This window comes from Apus apus, chromosome 21, assembly GCF_020740795.1.
Source record: "Apus apus isolate bApuApu2 chromosome 21, bApuApu2.pri.cur, whole genome shotgun sequence".
NCBI classification, from domain to species: Eukaryota; Metazoa; Chordata; class Aves; order Apodiformes; family Apodidae; genus Apus; species Apus apus.
Genome location: NC_067302.1, coordinates 3,963,034 through 3,983,906, shown reverse-complemented (window position 1 = coordinate 3,983,906; position 20,873 = coordinate 3,963,034). Strand labels below are relative to the sequence as shown.

The window sequence follows — 20,873 nt, the reverse complement described above, 5'->3', positions numbered from 1 at the left end:
CTGGAAGTCTGAGCTCTGTGGTGGTGTTCTGTGTGTTACTGGAATGGGGCATTTTCTCCAGGAAAATTATTATTTTCTGTGTAACTGCCACGTAGGTTTCTCTGTAGTTCTGCTAACCAGGGAACTTCCAAACTTTGGGTGTAGTGGATCCACTGCCTCCATGGCTTTCCCACACGTGTTCCCTCATACTGATCCCAGAATATGCTTTGGAAATTATTGACATTTTGATTTTTGTTACAAAACTCCCGTGTTTTCCTTTATCCCAGTCCAGAATCTCATGATCAGAACATCTGTAGGAGCTGGGGAAGCTTTAACTCCTCCACATGATCTGTGTCTTGGCCAGGTGGGGGCTCTGCCTGGCTCACCCCCTCCTGCACAAAGAGACACACAAATTTGCTGCCACACAACGTGAAGCTCTTGCTGCATCCAAAGTGTTTCCCACCAGCCTCCTTGTGCTGGAATTATTGGCCTGTTGGGCTTGACCTGACACACAGGGCTCATCTATTCCTCTTTAAGCAAACAGAGGGGAAGGGAAGCTAAAGACAGTCAATCCAGCTAATTAGTTCTGTAAATTAAAAGCTAAAGAGCAGGCAATGCTGCAATCCCTGTGTGTTTAGTGGTTAGAAGAGCCACAAATCTGCATCTCCAGCTGCCAGAATGCCTTGAGCTAAAAATAAGTTTTTCTTTTAAATTGTAATCGTTTTACATGGAAAATTGTCTCTCTGTATCCTCTGGGAATGGGATTTAGGCTGCCGGGTGCATTTCAAAAGCTGGCCTGTCAGGTGGTCTGGGCATTAGCATGTGTTTTGTCCCATTTGTTTGAGCTTACAAAAAACTTGGAGACCACCAGGGTTTGGTGGAAACAAAGCTTAACTTGAAAAGCTCCCCCTTGATTTCCTGGATACAGTAACGTGCAATTATTTTTCACCTTAAAAGGTAGAGAGCATCATAGTTTAAATCAAGCTGAGGCTCTGAGCACTCAAACTCCTGGGAATGCACCGTGGCAGTTCCCACATGCTGAGGAAAGGGCATGGTTTGGACTAACCTGAGGTAAAAATACAAGTATGAGGTGTAGAGAGAGACAGTCCTGTCAGCTGGGATGTATTCCTGGGCTTTGCTCAAGTATCCCACCTAGGGATTTGTCCCTGTTGTGGAGGACACCAGCCCCTGGGTTTTTGTCCACGTGTTTGTCCACTGTTCAGCCTGGAGAAGAGAAGGCTCCAGGGAGACCTTAGAGCATCTTCCAGGGCCTGAAGCGGCTCCAGGAAAGCTGGGGAGGGACTTGGGACAAGGGCAGGGAGGGAGAGGACAAGGGGGGGGATGGATTAAAACTGGCAGAGGGGAGATGGAGGTTGGACATGAGGAGGAAATTCTTGGGTGTGAGGGTGGTGAGAGCCTGGCCCAGGTTGCCCAGGGAAGCTGTGGCTGCCCCATCCCTGGCAGTGTTGAAGGGCAGGTTGGATGGGGCTTGGAGCAACCTGGGCTGGTGGGAGGTGTCCCTGCCCATGCAGGGGGTGGGACTGGATGATCTTGAAGGTCCCTTCCAACCCAAACCAGTCTGAGATTCTATGTTGGTATCCTGAGGACCAGCAATACCATGTAGGAAGGGTTAGGAAGCAGGAATCCTGGCAATGTTCAGCTCCACTGCTTCCTTTTAGACTGTGGAAGCTGTGCTAGGTATGTTGGATGTGTCCTGTACTGAGAATAAAACACAAAAGCTTTTTGTCTTTCTGCTAATTACCCAGTTCTGAACATTCCCTGTCAGTTTATGTGATCATTTTTCTTGCTCTGCTGATGCCTTTCCCACCTTCATTTTATCCTTCCTCTTACAGAACTTGACTTGTAAAAGAAACAACCAGAAGCCTGATGCAATATTCCAGGGGGATCTGCTGCCTGGATTGCAGCTTCTTGTATGCAGAAGGGAACAGCCACATGCAGGATCCAGAGAGTCCCCACTGGGGATAGAAAGGCAGGGTTTAGTGTTCCTTATCAGGCCTTGAAGAGGTAGTTGGGCACCAGTATGGTTTGCATAATTGCAAATTAGTGGCTATACCACTGAATTGTTTCTCAGTTTATTAATTTCAGCACAAATTATCTGGGAAATAGACCCCAGCTGCTATCAGTTATTTCCCTGTTAATAGGCAAGGTAGCAAGGAATGGCTGGATTTTTAACAGAGCTGAAATCTTTGGCAGGCTTCCAGCAGAGCCTGTGGATGGTTCTTGTTTTCCTAATACTTCATATTTTTGCTGGGGTCTTGTGGGAAACTGGTCTTAAGAACAATTAGATTAGTGGGAAATGATAGAGCAGAGGCTCTGGATTCCTCAAAGTGGTGCATGAAGTGATGGTTAAAACTGGGTAGAAGTTAATGCGAGGTAGTTGCAGAGCAGTGGGTTACTTATTGTAATCCTACACAACCACCTTAACCTCAATCATAGAATCCCAGACTGGTTTGGGTTGGAAGGGACCTTCAAGATCATCCAGTCCCAACCCCCTGCATGGGCAGGGACACCTCCCACCAGCCCAGGTTGCTCCAAGCCCCATCCAACCTGCCCTTCAACACTGCCAGGGATGGGGCAGCCACAGCTTCCCTGGCCAACCTGGGCCAGGGTCTCACCACCCTCACACCCAAAAATTTCCTCCTCATCTCCAACCTCAATCTCCCTCTTCCAGTTTTAATCCATCCCCCTTGTCCTCTCCCTCCCTGCCTTTGTCCCAAGCCCCTCCCCAGCTTTCCTGGAGCCCCTTCAGGCCCTGGAAGGTTCTCTAAGGTCTCCCTGGAGCCTTCTGTTCTCCAGGCTGAACACTCCCAGCTCTCTCAACCTGTCTTTATAAACCAGTAAATATAAACAATTTAAAAATATAACCAATAAAACCAACTGTGGCTTTCTGTTCAAGTGAAAGCCTTAAAAAACCCAGTGAACCAGATGTGTTGGGTGGACTCCCTAAGAATGACAAACTCCTGTCCCTGCTCCCCCCCAGTGCCCTCGGATTAACAGTTTTGAATTTGAGGCTAATTTCCTCCTGCAGCAGTTTTAATCTTGCATTCACAGAGCTCAATTCTATTTGGAAAAAATGACTGTATGTTCCTCCTGTCAGCCAAGCCCTGCCCTGGGTGGGTGTGAAAAGGAACAAGGAAGGAAAACAGGCTCAATTTCACTGAGTGCACTGGGTGAATATTGAGTTGCAAGATGGTTTGTGTTGGAAGAATCACCTAGCCTGATGGCACAGGGATTTCATTGTCCCTAAATCATCCCAGATATGGTAATAACCATACCCAGAGACTAATATTGCTGAACATAATTTCTGAGAAATGGGTCCTTATCCTGCAGTTTGCAGAGATGAAATGGAGCTCTGGTTAAACTCACAATTTACAGTGTGAGCCCATCCTCAGTGGTGAGGGTTGGGAAGGAGGTGGCACAGGAGGAGGTGTTCCTCAGTGAAGTTTGATTGAGGCTGATGAGGAGACAGTGACTAATAAAGAGCTCTAGTAAGGTGCCATTAGGACTTAGGATGGTTTTTAAAAAAAACTTTTCTGACAATTTGAGTTTTTAACCTCCTTGCAAAAAGGACTTTTTAAGACAGGAGGAAATCTGTGGTGTGACAGAAAAAATAGCACCAGAAAGAATCAGGGAAAAGTTCCTAAATGTGAGATCTATTGCAATTCATTAAAGCCTCCAAACAAGAACATTTTCTCACCTTAGGTGCATAAAACCAGCCTGAAGAAAGTACAAAGAGGCCATAGAAGGAATGGTGCTACAGGGGATGCAGATGACCCAGAGCTGTAGGATCTCACCTCTCCACCTTCCAAAGCACCTGCAGACTTTTGCAATTTGCTACTAGATACTTAAACCCCACACTTGCTAGGTTTCCCCTTCTGAACAGCTTTGGTAGCAGATTTAATTTTATCTTAATCATCCCACTGAGTTGCAAAGCAGGTCTGAATGCAAGCAAAGTCTTCTACTTTGTGTTTTTTAACCAGTTTCCCTCTGGGCACCAGCTCTCCCCGGCTCTCAAGCTTGTTGGTTGCTCTTGCTGTACAGAGGTGAGTGTAGACAGCAATGGTGAAGCAAGAGAAGAGTTACTATTAATGTAATTACTCTAGATTTCTATTTTAGCATTGCCTTTATTCTGACTAAGTGCTGTCTTGGTGCTTATTATTGATGGAAATAAGTGTTAATCTCAGAACTGAATATACATAAGTTAGAGGGTTTTTAGTCTAGCCTGATTGGGCAATTAAATTAGGTTTTCTTATCATTCCTTTCATACTGGAAATAATACCAGAGGTTGTTCCTATGCTGGGAGTGTTTGGTGAATAGATTTTGTTGGACTGTAGCCTGGTTAAGGTGCCCAGGTTTCCCTGCCAAACCATGACCAGCTTAGCTTCCTTGTTGGCAAAGCCCTGCAGCAATCAAAGGAAGGAAAATTCCATTGATACTGAATTAATTTCTCGTGCAGGGTTGCAGAGGTCAGCTGGGTCCTGTTGCTGCCACGGGAAGGCTGAGTTTGGCAGCCTCGCTGGGTCTCCCTCCCCGGGGATTTGGGTGCTGCTGTGTAGCTGATTAACACCACTTTGATTAACAGCCTGTTCCTTCCCTTCACCACACGGTGGTACCAGGAAACACAGAATGGGCGTTGGAAGCCAACAGGCAGTGTCCAAACGCAGCACGAGCTGCCAGACAACAAACCTGGGAGCCTGAAGCCTGGTTTGTCACCATCTCGTGTGTGTTGTTTGCTTTCAGACAGCGGGAGGAGCGCTCCTCCAGCGACCACGGGCACCCTGCTCTTCTGCTGCCTTCAGAGGAGCCACGTCAGGCAGACAATAATCCCCTGAGCAGTGTGAGTCCCCTCTGAGCCTCTAATGTATCTGTAGATGTGTGCACTTTCCAGTTTCTGTTATATTTTTTGCTTGAAATCCAGGAGTGCTCAGCTCATCATCAGTTTCCAGGCATAGCTGTCACCTCCCAGGAACCTCCCGTGGTGCAGCAAGGCTTTGAACCTGGGCTTCCCAAATTCTATTTTAAGAATCTCTGGACCATTCCTTTACTTCCTCAGGCAGTTATTGCAGCTGCTGTGACACATGTCCTGAAAGTTTAAGCCTAAACTAGAGCTGCTGCTATTCATCTCATCTGTCCTCAGCTGGGGAAGGGATACTTTAACCCAACCCCAGATTTAAGTAGGTATCATATAAACCTTGTCACTTTGGGGCTTGAGGGTCCAACCTGCTGATACCAGACTTGCTGAATCTTCAACGTAAGATCACAGAATCGATCAGATTGTTCAAAGACAATGATACTGTGTTGAAAAGCTTCTTGTGCTTTTTGTCACGTTGCCTTTTGCTGTTGTGTGCCAGGACTTGTGCTTTGCTCCTAGGAGCTAAATCTAGGACATGAATTGTAATGTTTGTGCGAGATGCTCATTAAAAGTGGGACTAGCTTGATTTCTGTGATGCTGTAGAACCCTGTGCTCAGTTTACTAGCCCAGCAACTTTTCCCAGCAGTTCATTTGTTAAGCCTCACAGAATTCCATCCTGGAATGTGTGTTGGGCTGAAGCAATGCCAGCCATTGCAGAGAGCTGGTTTTCCTTCACCTTTTCCATAATGAAATACCTTCCTTTTTGGGTTATCACCTTCTAACACGTGTTTTGCATGTTTGCCTTTACCAGGGAGCAGTGTGTAAAGTGGGAAAGGAAGTGGCTGCTTCCCAGAGTTGGTGAGATTGCATGTGAAAAGCACTTGACACCCTCATGATACTTCCTTGAAGTGAATACAGAATGGAAAGATGAGCTCCTGGTAGGCCAAACTCCTTCCTTTTCTTCACTCCCTGCTTGGGGCAGGGTTTTATGCATTTATTGGGGTGGGAATTTTTGCATTTATGGGGTGAAGTGGGCAAAACACCACCCAGAATTACAGGGGAAGGGCTGAAAGCAGAGATTTCCAGTCCCAAATGTAAATGCTGTGGCTTGAAGATGTAGCAAACATTGGACTCAAACGTGTCAGGGAGATCTGAGTGTGTGTTGGACTGAAAAATGCCCTTTTTTTTCACATGTCTCCAGTAAACGGGCCCTGTCACCCTGCCCTGCTAGTTCCTGGCTAACAAATCTCTTTTTTTTTTCACTGATTAGCCAAATGAGCAGACCAGGATTCTTACTCTGGTAATACTTTGGAAGTTGGGCTTGCTGTTTAACTCAGTAAATGAACAAGCAAAGGATGAACCAGCCCTAAGCTGAGCTTATGGTTTGTGTTTGGGGAGGAAAAGGCAAGTCCAGCTGGGCCTGAGGGGCACACTGCTCAGTCTGAGGTGTGCTGGTCCCAGCTAGGTTATAGTCTGTACTGGAATACCTGGCTGCACACATGAGTAAACAGATGGTTGAAGATAAAACAGCCCAATGTCATCCCAAGGTCCCTCTCCTGCTGGGTGCTCGTGCCCCCGAGCGCTCGGAAGCGCCCTGATGGATTTTCACAGATCAGAAGCGTTGGGTTCCTGCCCGGGATGGGGAAACGGTGCCTGAGCAGGGAGCTCGTGACACAACCAGGTGGAGGTCAAGACAGAACCGGGGCTTCCCTGCGCTTTGTGCAGCTCCCCCGGCAGCTGTTCCCCTCGCAGCTGCCTTGTGCAGGTCCCCGTGCAGTGCCGGGCTCTCCTCAGCAGAGGGACCTGCCGGCACCCACGTCTTGCCCTGGGAGGCAACTAACTCTGTTTTCCCTGCGACTGCAGGACCATAAGGGGGCTGATACTCTAGGTTTTCCCTCTTCTTGATCCGGACTGGTTTGTACAACCCTTCCATTTCACTGGAAAATTAATTTCTAAGCGAAGATATTGAAACCCATCCCTTTCTGCCTCCATCTTCCTCATCTGAAACACTTGTGGCAGCAGGTGAGCTGGTGCCAAAAGTGAGCTTGGAGAAGGGACATTTGTCCCTTGGCAATTGACTCCCATATTAATTTCCAAGGAGCTGGCAAACAGCTGCCAAAAACCTGTTTTCCATCCCAGTTGATCAATATTAGCTTTCAACAAGTGTGTGGTGGGACTGGGTGTTGACAGCTAATAGCAGCATTTCTCCTGAACTACTTTAAGGACTGTAGAATACCCTTATGTTTAAGAAAAGGCTTTCAAGTTTAATAATGTCTTTGATTATTTTAAGTTTTTTCATGTTCTTCTGTTATGAATTCTTGCATGTGAATGTTGGAACACGTTTCTCTGTTAAAAAAATCTTGAGGCCCTGGTGGCAAAACTGTCTGAGGAACATCCCCCTCCCTCTTCACAGTGGCAGAGGAGAGACCCAGCCCCAGAGGAGCAAGGAGACAGGTTTTAATCACACAGGTGACCACAAAGGTTAGCAGAAGAAAGAGAAAAGTAAGCTTCTTGCTTTTGATCTTAGAAATTATCTTTTCTGAGCAAACCAAGAGTGTGACAATGAAATGAGAGCAGCATGCCAAGAATCAGGCAGGTGGGTTTTTAGCCTGTGAATGGAAGACACTTTGGGCTGAGCTTTTAATGCCTGTGTGGGCACTAGAGAGTAATTCTGGCAGGGGATTTTTCTGGTTAAGGATCATGAAGTGGTTCCTTGCTCATGAGTGGAGGTGTAAGTACTGCAGGTAAACTCACCAAGAAATGCACCAAGCCTCTCCTCAGAGAGCCAGAGAAGGCCCAGCTGGACAGTCCTTCCATTGCTCCTACAAACCCCAAGTGCCTCTTGTGGAAAGAAGTGTGTCTGAAGGGCCATCTCTGAGCTCCCTTCCTTGACTCATCACAAAGATGAGAGGAGAAAAAGGGCAATTTAAATAGTCAAGCAGCAAAATACCAACCCTCTGTTTCTTCACCATTTTAGTGTGCTGCAAGCCATGCAACACTGCAGATTCTGGAAGAGCCTCACTAACTCCAGAAACTATTTGGTTTTGTGATGCTGATGAGGGACAGATAGATTGTCTTTTGCCAGGGAATCAGGTTTCTGATTTCCCTGAACCTGTTGTGCCTTTTGTTCCTTCCCCAACAAGGAAAACCATTGAGCACCTGTGTAGTTGTAGCTGCTACCTGGCCATGCAGAGCTGGCTGAGTCATATCTGAGCTGCTGCCCAGTTTTCATCACTTTCTAAAAGACAGAAAACAAGGGTTATTGGAAGAGAAGCTGGAGACCTGCTTTTCTCTCCCTGAATGCTGAAGGCATCTCTTTCCCACACCTTTCCAGCAAACTGTGCTTGTTTTTTGGCTTCCTGCATAATACAAGTGGTCATGAGGTCAAAATATTCCCAGTCAGGATCATTGCTCGTATTCTGGAAGTTTATTTCTCTGGTTATTTTGAGGATGTGGCTTTTCAAGGCTGAATGTGTGCAACAAGTCTCTGTTTTGTAAGAGAACTGAGAAGTAAAATCCTGCCAGTCACGAGTGTGTCAGTTCTGAACAAATCAGAAAGGAAGCCTGAGGTACTTGGTTATTTTTTTTCCCCCTAAGGAAAATAGTTTGCTGGGGTCTTAAGGCTTCTCATCAGGATTTCTGAAATTCATTCCCAGTTTTGAAATGCTACGTTGGTTTGTTTTTCACTCCGAATGATGGGCCAAACTGTGGAATGGGGTAATCAGGAAGGGGTGTTTTTCTGTGCCCTGTTAAGCAGGACGAGGCTTGTTCAGTTACGTGAGGCTTGAGACTGCAAACACTGGAATGACATTTTCCTCTTGCTGGAGCTCTGAGTTTCTGTTGAACTGGGCTTTTGTTTTCCCCTACTCGGTCTGGAGAAACTGGGACCTGTGTGCTCTGGAAGTAGCACAAAACTGAGGGCATTTATTTGTATCCAGTTAAAAGCCCTATTGCTTGTTTACAATTTCTTAAACCTAAAAGGACCGTAAAAACCAACTGTACTTAACAGGGTTGTTTACTCAGCTTTTTCCCTGGCGAGGGGACAGTGAAAACAGGCCTGGCAGTTTCACTTCTGTTTACAGTTTCTAATAGTTTTCTCTTTCATGTTATCACTCCCTCCCTAGCACTCCACTGAAATAAACTACAAACAGATTTGGCTGCTAATTGAAAACAAAATTTGCCGCCTAACTCGCTGTAAATAACTTGCCACCTGGGCTGGAAACCTGCTTTAAAAATGAAAGAAAAGAAAGCCATTTGCTTCTGTATTATACAAAAGCCTTTTTCAGGTGTAGTTTGAGCCACACTTGACCTCTTGTTTTTCCTTGGAAACAGGGAGCTGAAGTCACTGGAGCCTGCAGAGATCTGCCCGGGTGTGTGTGAGCCACGGCACGTGCAGCCGGCAGAGTCTGAGTCTGTAGCAGCTTGTGATGAATCCAAAAGGTTGAGGGGGAGCCAAGGCTGACTGGGTTGTGCAAACAGCTCCTCTGAGGTCCTAGGAGATAGCCAGAGGTTGGGATAGCCCCAGATGCAGTTGGGCAGAGCTTTATCAGCCTCACAGAATTGGAATACTGAAAAGCAAGTCTAGCCTCCCACTCGCCCCTCAGATGATGCTGAGAAGAAATGTCTGGGTTTGAAACAGATGATTTTCTCCTTTTGTTTGGATGTCAAGGGCTGTGCCTTGTGTAGGCAGAGGAGCAGACCACCACTCCTTTATTTGCATCCAGGAAGGGAAGGTAACTGATACAGGAGACCAGCAGTGATTGTATCCATGACAACCAGCAGATATGGCCTCCTGCCTCATTCCCCATCGCCTCCCCTGCCTTCCTTGGGCTCATCCCAGCTCTGCAAGTCCCTCTTCTCAAGGCATCTCTTGGCTGCAGTTCAGTGTTCCTGAGAAATAGGTGCAAAATTGACAAACTGAGTGTGTTTCCTGGAGCAAAATTCACAAATTAAGCACGTTTCCTGGAGCCAACAGCTTAATCAGTGCTGCTGGTAAAACTCCTCCCTGGCTTGAGCTGCGTGTGCCTCAGCCAGGGGCTCCCCAGGAGATGTTTCAGAAGATCTGGTCTACAGAGGGACAGCGTGGTTTTCAGTGATACCACATGGAAGCAGAGTGGGCTTAGCAGGCTGGGAATTCATCATCATAGCATCATGGAATTGTTTGGGTTGGAAGGGACCTTAAAGATCATCTAGATCCAACCCCCTGCATGGGCAGGGACACCTCCCACCAGCCCAGGTTGCTCCAAGCCCCATCCAACCTGCCCTTCAACACTGCCAGGGATGGGGCAGCCACAGCTTCCCTGGGCAACCTGGGCCAGGGTCTCACCACCCTCACACCCAAGAGTTTCCTCCTCATGTCCAAACTCAATCTCCCTCTTTCAGTTTTCATCCATCCCCCTTGTCATCTCCCTCCCTGCCCTCGTCCCAAGTCCCTCCCCAGCTTTCCTGGAGCCCCTTCAGGCCCTGGAAGGTGCTCTAAGGTCTCCCTGGAGCCTTCTCTTCTCCAGGCTGAACACCCCCAACTCTCTCAGCCTAATTTGCAGAACCAGCAGACAAAACGCAATTTATTCTGCAAAATAAAAGGTTCCAGACGTGCTGCACAGCTTCAGCAAGGCAGTGAGCTGAGCTAGGCAGCCCCACACTCACCTTTGTGGGAAATACCAGCAGAGGATCAAGGTGTCTGTTCTGTGGAAAAGCCTCCAGTCTGCCCAGAGCCCTCACAGGGGAACATGAGCTGCCCTGGGCAGTGCTCCCTGAGGAGCTCCATCCCTCTCCCTGTGGTGTAGGATCTGCATTCCAACTGCTGCCTGGACCTGTCTTGGGAAACACTGGCATTTGAGGCAGCTGCAGTCCCACCAGGTGCTGAGGAAGGGCAAGAAGTCTTGGCAGGAAAGCAGAAGACAAATTCTGCTGGTGAAGGCAGCCAGAGTTTCTCCTTCGTGAGAGCCCTGCTTTCTATCTGCAGTGTGATGTTTGTACCACACTGAAGAAAAATGTGTCCCTGGGATCAAAACAAGGTGATCTATCATCTCTTCCTTCATGGTGGAAAAAGAAAGCCGGAGAAGCAAGGAAATGAGATGATGCATTGAGAGCTGGGGATTAGAAGACAGGACGTGGAGTTCAAGTTCTACCTATCGAGAACATGACTCAGTTTCCCTCTTAGCACAGCAGAGATAACAATGAGCCACAGAACTGATTAGTCAATCTTAAAAATACAAAGAGGGTTGCTGCAAGAACTAATTAAGCCACTTTCTCAGCTTAAACACAAAGCAGATTACAGGAGTCTCTAAATTGGAGCAGGCATTTGGGCCTCAGCCTGGTGAGCTCTCGTGCCTGCGAGCTTCTTGCATTGCCTTATATGTGTAAGAGCAGCGTAGCATGAAGCAGGCAGTTAGTGAGAGGTGCTGCCTGGCTTCCTGCAGGAACAGGAATGGATGTGATGAGCCATGGGAGCACTGGGTTACTGTGTGTTGTGCTGGAGAATCACTTGGGCAGCTTTTGGAATAATTGGACCTGGTGACGTGGATCAGTCTCGCTGTGCCCGCTTTGGACGTGCTTCTTTGGGGGTAACTGACTGCAGGAGTGTTGTCAGCCTCCCTGGAAAGGAAAACCAGAAGCCAGCCAGCTGCAAACACACCTACAGTTTGTATTGGAGGAGGAGCTGATGGTTTTAAAACCAAACGAAAGCGGCAGCATTTGAAATTTTCAGCAAATGCACTAGTGACTAAAGGGCCAAAAGCTGGTCGGGGGTCTCTGCTCACCAGAGCAGCAGCAGCTCTCCCAGCCTGCAACTGCCTCAGAAAAAAAGCCAGTGTATCTTTTAATCACTGTATTTAGCCATGACACTCACCCAAACAGCAGGCTCTGCTCTTCAGCTCCAAAGAGCACTCTTTGTACCCTGCTGTCAGGACAGGGGCTGCTTTTTATAGCTGCTCTTTGACTAGGAAATAAACCCTGGGGGAGAAAACTACCTCATTTCTCTTACCCAGACATCCTGCCCTGGACTTAGCAGCAATCTGGTGGGACACATTTCACCTTCTGGCAATAGCTACAATTCAGCATTATCTGGTGCAGGAATTGAAGGGAGGTCAGTCTGATAACAGCTTCTATCAGAAGACTGATGGCTTCTCTTTGAGCCCCACAACTGGGGATTGAGAAACCTTGACTTGTCTACCCAGCATTGCTGCTGTGCTGTTCCCTAGGCTTTCTGGGGGGTGTTACTGTCATTTTTGAGGATACTACCTCAACAAAACCCTCTCCTAGCCTTTCAGAAGAGATGCAGGGGATAATTATGCACAAGTTGTTTGTGGTCTCTGCAGTAGCTTCAATTTGCTATTTTACTTTAAAAAGTGGTCAGGCTATTTGTTAGTTTTCTTTAGATGCAGTGGTACCTGGACCTGCCTTTTCCTTCCAGCCTAAGGAAGTCATTGCTCCATAAAGCTTTGTAATTTCTGTCTTTTGTCAAGTTCATGGCCAGCTGCTTGTCTTTCTGCTGTGAAATACAAGGGGCTTTTTGCATCTTGATAGACTTGCCAGGAGCTGGAAGGAGCAGCAGGTCCTGTCCCCCTTCCCTCTCTGACCTGCAATAGGCCTTGCTCTGCCTCTCAGATGGTTCCTCTGGATGTTTCCCCTTAATCTTCTGCTGACACCTTGAAGATGAAGACTTGCTTTTCCACTGGTGAGTCTGCCACCCCATAAATGCCACTTCCCAACACTTCAAAAGAATTTTATTATTCTTTTTTTTTTTTTTTTTTTTTAGTGTTTATGGTAACAGTCATGACCTTGGAGTCAGAAATTTCCCAGGAGTCAGTGACCAGCCTGGCTGGGATTACCCCACAGCTGCTGTGGATAACTAACTGCTCAGCACCTGATCCTGCCCAACCTCCATGCCTAACCCTCCTTGGAGGCTGGGAGGCATTTGGTGAGTCATCACATGGGAAATGGCCTTTGTGCCTGGCATTATGGCTTCAGTATTCCCTGTGGGAAGCTCCAAGTGCACCAGGATGTGACACTCAAAGGTCATATTCATGGGGGTTGGTGTTCTTAGAATCATGGATGGTTTGGGTTGGAAGGGACCTTAAAGATCATCCAGCCCCACCCCCCTGCATGGGCAGGGACACCTCCCACCAGCCCAGGCTGCTCCAAGCCCCATCCAACCTGCCCTTCAACACTGCCAGGGATGGGGCAGCCACAGCTTCCCTGGGCAACCTGGGCCAGGCTCTCACCACCCTCACAGCCAAGAATTTCCTCCTCATGTCCAGCCTCAGTTTCCCCTCTTCCACTTTTCATCCATCCCCCCTTGTCCCATCACTCCCTGCCCTTGTCCCAAGTCCCTCCCCAGCTTTCCTGGAGCCCCTTCAGGCCCTGGAAGGTGCTCTAAGGTCTCCCTGGAGCCTTCTCTTCTCCAGGCTGAACACCCCAACTCTCCCAGCCTGTCTCCAGAGCAGAGCTGCTCCAGCCTTGGATCATCTCTGTGGCCTCCTCTGGACTCTCTCCATCCCCCCTTGTCCTCTCACTCCCTGCCCTTGTTAAACACTGCAGGTCACCAGGTGGTGCCTCATTTTAATCTCCTTCCAGAAAGGATGTGGAGAGCTCTGTCCTACCCCCACCCCCTCTGTGTCCCCACCCTAGACCCATCTGATGCAGAATGAAAGGGAGATGCATTTTGGAAACCAATGAAGGTGGTAGATGCTGCCATTGCCATCCTGGTTTTACTGATGCCATTGACAGCAGGTTGCAGCAGCTGGAGGATGGATGTCACCAGCCTTGTACCAGGCAGTGAGGGGAAAGGATGGAGAGCTCTGGAGCTGCATGAATAACCCCCCACCAGATCTGCTTCATCTTGCTCCAACAGTAAGTGACATGAGTTTTAATTTGCTATAAAAGGACCTCACTTAGTACCAGTTGGGTGGATTTGTGTTATTTAATGCCTGCATCTGGGGCTCCAGCACTTATGGCACAGAGCAGGGCTCTGAGCACAGGACTTGGAGAACAGCACTTCCCAGGCTTGGCTCCAACACTTAGTGTCACCACAGGAATTTTCTGTGCTTGATTCCCCCACAGGCAAAAAACCCAACAAAACAAAGACACCAGCTCTACCCGAAATCACAGCAGGTCCTGATGGTGATTTAGAGATTAGCTTCAGGTGCTGGGAGGATTAACTGGGATTTTTCAAAGCACTGGGCTTTGTCCTAATTTGGCTTTTTTTTGGAGTTTGCTGCCCTCTCTGAGCAGGTGAAGGGCTGCACAGCCCTGGTTCCTGGGCCAGGTGCCCTCAGAATACAAACCCTGGCTCTACCTGCTTTCACTGAGGCTCATTAAAAATTTCCAGCCACACCTGGATGAAGTCAGCCCATAGCCATGCACCCTTTGAAAAAGGTGGGTTTGTTATGGTTTTTTTTTCACAAATAATTCTGTGATGAAACATGAGAACATGGAGCTTGGAGGTTTGGTAAAAAAAGGGAGTAGAAAAGAACATTTTCCTATTTGAGAGGCAGCAGGTGAGGGTGAGGCCTGAATATTACACTTGTGCTTGAGGCACCTTTTCTCTGAGCTTCTCCAAACACTGGAGAGAGGTGGGTATGTTGGTTTTTTTATCCATGTTTTGTAGGGAAGGCAGGAGGGGGGAGGAAGGCAGGCAGGGATGAGCAGTGACTCATGGCGCATCTCGAACTTGGAACCCAGATTTCCCAGAGCAGTTTTCCTGCTCTGAGCAGCAATCTGAATTGTCACAGAGTTTCTCCTCACCTTCTAGTGCTAAGTAGCATTCAGTGAAACAGCTGGACACTCCTAGAGGGGAAAAAATGCTTCCCAGGCATGGAAGGGTTGGACAGTTGGTGTGTGTTTGGTGCCTTGAGGATTCCCTTTGCTAGACATGAGCAAGCAGTGAGAGCCCCTCTCACCTTGTGTGGAGCAAGCAGTGCCCCTACCAGCAGATCTAGGCTCTGTTTGCATCCAAAATTTCTTAGGGAAGGGTGCAGCTACCAGGGGTTGGATCATTCCTGATCCCCTCCTGCTACCCACAGAGGAATGTGCATGCCATAGAATCCCAGACTGGTTTGGGTTGGAAGGGACCTTCAAGATCATCCAGTCCCAACCCCCTGCATGGGCAGGGACACCTCCCACCAGCCCAGGTTGCTCCAAGCCCCATCCAACCTGCCCTTCAACACTGCCAGGGATGGGGCAGCCACAGCTTCCCTGGGCAACCTGGGCCAGGCTCTCACCACCCTCACACCCAAGAATTCCCTCCTCATCTCCAACCTCCATCTCCCCTCTTCCAGTTTTAATCCACCCCCCTTGTCCTCTCCCTCCCTGCCCTTGTCCCAAGCCCCTCCCCAGCTTTCCTGGAGCCCCTTCAGGCCCTGGAAGATGCTCTAAGGTCTCCCTGGAGCCTTCTCTTCTCCCAAACCCCTTTACTAATCATCCTTGTCCCTTTATAGAGCCACCCCGAGCTGCTCGCTGGAGCTTCCCCCCCCGCTCCCCGGGACCAGCTCCTCCCCTCTCCGCCCCTCTCCGCCCCGCCGCTCCCGGCCCGGGGGGGAGCCCGGTGCTCCAACGCCTCTTTCTCTCCTTTCCTCTCCTAAACCCTCGCCCCTGGGGCAACCCAAGGGGCCAGCATGCCGCTCGCCCAACTAGCCGAACCCTGGCCCAACATGGAGCTGGTGCATCTGGATACGGAGGTGAGCGGGGACGGGCTTTGGGGAGGGGGGAAGCTCTGCCGAACAAAGGAGCGACCGGCCCGGGAGGGCTACGGTAGCCCCGGGAGGGTTCCTGGGGGGGTCCGAAAGGGGGGGCTTCGGTGAGGGGAAGGGGATTTTAGCAGCCCCCCCAGGTAGCGCAGGGCTCCGGCCGGCTGCGAACGGCGTGCGCTGCCTGGGGGGGCTGCCCCGGCGCTCGGTAGCGAGGCTTTCCACGCTCCGTTCCTGTCCTTTGGTTATTCAGCAACGTCTTCCTAAATCTCCTCGCAGACAGAAAGGAGCTGCCCCGGGCAGTGGTGGGGTCAGCGTCCCCGGGAGGGTCTGAAAAAGCCCGTCGATGCGGTGCTGAGGGGACGTGGTGGGTTTGGCAGCGCCGGGCTCGGGGGGTTTTAAAGGTGTTTTCCAATCCAGACGGTTCCGTGAGAGGGGGGAAAACAGCCCTGCTGAAGGGCTGGGGAATGAATGTTGGGGATTCGGGGTCTTCCTCATTATCCCCCCTCCCCGGCTGCTCGCTGTGTTTCAAAGTCCTGTCCCAGCCCTGTGGCACTGGCTGGGTGCCTGCTCCTCCCTCTGGCTCTTTTCCTCCTAATTCAGCCCCGGAGGCAGATGTGCAGGACAGGGCACAACATCTGCCCGTATCTGCAGCCCTGCACCACAGCCATTTCAGAATCCAGGGGCAGCTCGGAGCAGTTTCCAGCCGGTGCAGAGCAGCCGGCTGAGGCACTGTGTGCTCGGGCACTCTCCAGTTAAAACGTCTTCTCATGCAAACTGGAACCAGCAGCTCTCCCGGGAAGAAACCAAAGGGATGCTGAGGGTTTTGTCCCAGCTACTTCACTCAGCCCGTGGTGCTTTCCCATTCTTTTGGCTGGGTTTGGTGCTGTTCCACCATCCTCTGTCATCCCTAGGGATGTTGTGATGGTTGGGTTTGCTCATTCCGATTTAAAATTGCCACTTAAGTGGGCTCTGCTTTGAGTGGGGACAGCAGGGTGGTCTGCTGCTGATGGGAAGGGATGGGTGTCCCTAATTTTCCTCAGGGAGATCCAGCATAGCTTCTCCTGGAGCCACACGGTGTGGTTGGGGTGCTGTGGGGAGGATCCAGCTGTGCTGTGAGTTCCCTGGCACAGAGGTGTGGTGGGCTCCAACCCTCTGGTTCATGCCTTGGGGCACCAGGGTGGGCTTGTGCTCGTGGCTGGGAGAGGAGGGAAGTCCTGCAGCCACTTGGTGGCCGTTCCTGAAACCTCCTCTTGCGCCCAGAGCCAGGGAGTAGTAGGTTATTGCTGGGAGACAGGGCTTTTTAGTTGTGGCTTCTCTTTTCCTCGTAGGAAAGTAGCCTGAAAAGCCAGGGAGGGAAGCGCTGCCGGTGCCCGGGGCGGTGAGTTCCCTCCCTAAGCCCAGGTCTCCCAGGTGCCAGGCAGGTGCTGTGTCAGCATCACGGGATCCCTGTGAGCAGAAACGGCCGGGGGGGTCTGGTGTGTCCCCAGGGCAGCAGCCAGAGCTGTCCTCCCCATGGCATTAGTGACCGGGGTGTTCATTGTGCAGCGAAACGGGAGAACCCCCCCTCACCTTGGCCAGAGCTTGAGGCCAGGGTCGGGAGCCTTTTGCAGGTGGTATTTCTGGTGGTGTTTTCTGCAGATCAGTCATTCTCTCACAAGTGGGATGTTAGCAATTCACCTCCCTTTCTGTTGAGGTGAGCAGGTCCATGTCCTTGGTTCCAGTGGGGGGAGATCAGGGATGTTCCTCACCTCTGGGCCTGGCTGCCGTCGCCTGGGCTGACATCCTCAGATCCAGCAGCAAATCTGCAAATACTGGAGGGGGACTTGGGGCTTGTGGGGAGTTACACCTGGAGAGGTTAAATTCAGCAAGAGTAGAGGCCCAAGGAGAAAGATTTCACCTTTCCTGGACAAGGTGGCACCACTGAGAAACCGAGACTTTTCTGGAATGCTGGTTACGTAAATTGCCCTGGGATCGTTGCCATCCAGGTTAGAAACCAGCTTCCTCCAACCTTTGCTGTCTGAGTCATGGAGCAGAGGTGCTGTCACCAGGCTGATGGAGCCTCTCCAGCCCTACTGTGAAGGGATTTGGGTGCTTTTTTTCCCACTGCACTCCAGGAGCAGCTGGTATCCCCTTGTCCCAGCTGATGAGAGCTCAGCCTGGAGCTGTGCTGGGGAAATGCCTGGGAGTGGGTGGCAGAGGGACCTTGGGTGGCAGAGGGACCTTGAACTGACCCCTTGCAGGAGGCAGGGCTGGGGAAGAACTGTTCACATCAGCATGTAATGACAGAACAAGGAGTGGTGGTTTGAAGCTAGAGAGGGGAGATTTAGGTTGGACGTGAGGAAAAAGTTCTTTAATGTGAAGGTGGTGGAGCACTGGGTGCCTATTGAGGTGGTGGAGGCCCCATCCCTGGAGACATTCAAGGTCAGGCTTGATGGGGCAACCTGGTCTAGTTGATGTCCCTGCTTATTGTAGGAGGGGTTGGACTAAATGGCCTTTAGAGGTCCCTTCCAACCCAAGACATGCTGTGATTCTATAAAGTCCTTCTGTCCCTGGGGACTGAGCTGGCTTCCTAATACTTTTATTTTTTTTTTTCTCCTTCCTCTCTCTGTTTTTTGTATTATTCAGGATTTTGCTTAGCAGCAAAACCTGGCTGGGGCAGAGTACCAGTGACAGAGAGTGGAGCTGGGTGAGTTCCTCACCATAGGGAGGGAGGCTGGCATCAGCACCAGGCTTTTCCTTAAACTCTTGTTACACAAACGTACAGCAACACACCTGATGTGGGATTACACCAAACCCAACCACGTCAAGCTAATTATTTTTGCCTCTATGTCTGTATCACCCTTTACTGAGCAGGAACTGTTAGTGAATATATTTTTCGAGCATCTTAGCTGAGCAGTGCATAAAACCATGATTAAAAGATGGGGTGGAAGAAGCTGAGTGACTTCTGCCTGTGAGACACCTTGTGTACAGACTCCTCGGGCTGTTTGGGCTACTGGAGTTCTTTTGGAGGTCTTTATTTTTGCAGAATCGTTTCCTTTCTCTGAACTGCAATAGGCAAGATCCATACATCCCACTTAATGATAACAAAATGCCACGTTCTGGTGTCCAACTAGCAGAAGCTCTGGGGTGAAGGGTTTCTTCCCCCACTCCTTCCTGCTGGAATGCTTCATCAACATGGGGTGAAAGAGAACCTCTGGGTGCCTGGTACCTTGTTGTGTTGTGTGTGGGCATCTCAAAAGTGACTAGTCAAAAGCCAGAGGTCCAGAAATAGCAGCAAGCTGCTTTGGGAAGCAGAGCTGTCAATAATCTGGGATGGCTTGTGCTGATGGTGCCAACTCCAGGGCTGCAGCCCAAGTGGACACAGTCTCCCATGGTCCTGCCAGGGATGCAACTCATCCTGGTTTCAGATCCGAGCAGCCTGTGGGCTAAATTGCTCCCTGGGCTGTGGATTATGTGGAATTAAAGAGATTTAAAGTGCAAGATGTCCTAAGATAAATATCTCCCAAGTCCAGCCAGGCAGTTGCATAACTGACTGCACTTGTTTCCCAGTGTACTTTATTGCACACTGTTGGGAACACTCATTAGAGCAGCTTGTGTGCACAGGGGGGGGGCTTTTGTGTCATCTCTGGGACAGTCTGAGCTGATTGTCACCCAGAGGTGCCCTCTCTGCCAGGCTGCAGCTCCACGTGCCCATCAGATTACGGCTGTAATCCCCATTTCCACTCGCCTCAAGCAGCTGGAAAGCTGCAGGGATAAGGCAGGTATTGCCTGGTTGCCAGGAGATCTTTGGGGTTGCTCTCAGAGGAGGACATTCAGGAGGCTCCTTTTCAACCCCAGAAGAGGGTGTCTGCCTCGGAGGCAAACACACGTGCACCCCCTGACACCCTGTGCAGGGGGAGTGCAGGAATAAAACATTTTGAAGAGACAAATGTCCAAGCTAGAAACCCACAAACTCTTCCAGCTCTACTCAGGATGTGGGGAATGGGTGTATTTTATCTCGGGAGGTGATGAGTCTGTCGCTGTGGGTGTTTCCATCTTGGGTGCTTACAAATGGCTCTTGAATTCCATATGAGGGAATAAGGAGTAGAAAGAAAGCACTTGGCTCTAAATACTGCAATTCTCTCCTTGCACATCTGCCTTCTGTCAGCTTGAGGAGGGGACTGTTTCACCAGGAGCTTCATCCCTCTAAGACCATGGACCTTCATGCCCAGGAAATCTATGGACACTGATCTCTTTCTTTGCACATCCCTCCCATCCCCAGGTGGGATGGGTTTCTGTCAGCAGCAGTGGGTAGGACAAGTGTTCCTGGGGGTGGGGAGCTGATGAAACACAGCACTCCCAAGGCCTGGCAGGTCCAGAGGCAGCACCCAGTGTCTCCCAGTTTATCCTTGAAGCTGTAGGGTTGCACAAACCCTGCATTCTTACTCTTGTGTTAGTCTTCCCAGGGGAATGAAAGAGCTTGTCCCATGCATCATCTCACCCCTCTCCTTGCACGTGCCTTGTAGATCTGTTCTCCAGAGCGTGACTCAGCCCTGGTTCCCTCTGTCCAACATGGAAATTCTACTTCTGAAGCTGTTTTGGACATAAACAGCCCTCCCTGTGCCATGGTTTGGATTAGCAGCAAGTTATGGATCGTTGATCTGTGACAGCTGAACCAGTAAACATAAGTGAGTTTCCAAGTCTTGATCATCAGGAGCTGGTGTCTCCCCCCCTCTTTGCAGAGGCTCTACATAAACACAGACTCTTGCTTCTCTTCTGAGTTATTAATTGTGCTAATGACACCAAGGGCTCCATGTAAACATCAGGGCAGTGTTCTTCTGGGGGAGCTTGGCTTGCTTTGGAAAACACAGGGGAACTTCAGCCCAGTTTAAGTGAGTTATGGAGCTCCGAGGAGATCCAATATACATGTAACTATTGCAGAGCCAGGGGCAGGTGGTCTTCTCCCCAGCTGGCCTGGTGGTGCTCCACATGATGGTAGGACTGAGCTGTGGTGCTGCAGGCAGCACAGCTTGGGCTGAGGTGTGAGGGCAGAGACCTAAATGAGAAGATCTTTGGAGACTCTGGGCTGTTGTCTGTGGCTATGAAGTGTCTGAAAACTCAGCTTGTGGTTCATTGGTCTTTAGCCTTACACCTTTTCTCATGAGCTAGCCACGAGCAGGGTTTAGAGCCAGGGGTGATGAGCTCCTGGGGGAAGCAGAAGAGTATGAACCTGGAAGCACTCAGGGAATGCTGTGGGAAGTGAGTGCAGCATTAGAGGGGGGGTTTCTGAGTGGCCCCAAAGCTCCCTCATGATCCACAATTGCAAATGTTGCTTTGTTTTAAAAGGCACT

The 20,873-nt window shown here is 49.9% G+C and overlaps 1 protein-coding gene across 4 annotated transcripts in view; it reads left to right on the top strand.

Moving 5' to 3' along the window:
- The first annotated feature begins 12,611 nt into the window (after nucleotides 1–12,611).
- Nucleotides 12,612–20,873, top strand: part of RPS6KA1 (ribosomal protein S6 kinase A1) — a 44,267-nt gene continuing 36,005 nt past the window's right edge. For 3 of the 4 annotated variants that reach the window (XM_051637808.1, XM_051637807.1, XM_051637804.1), the window contains exons 1-3: nucleotides 12,612–12,773; nucleotides 13,586–13,705; nucleotides 15,292–15,531. In XM_051637808.1, the coding sequence (XP_051493768.1) occupies nucleotides 15,469–15,531 (63 nt within the window). In that variant the 5' untranslated portion in view covers nucleotides 12,612–12,773; nucleotides 13,586–13,705; nucleotides 15,292–15,468. The remainder of the gene's footprint in view (nucleotides 12,774–13,585; nucleotides 13,706–15,291; nucleotides 15,532–20,873) is intronic. The other variant, XM_051637805.1, reaches the window with a different exon arrangement.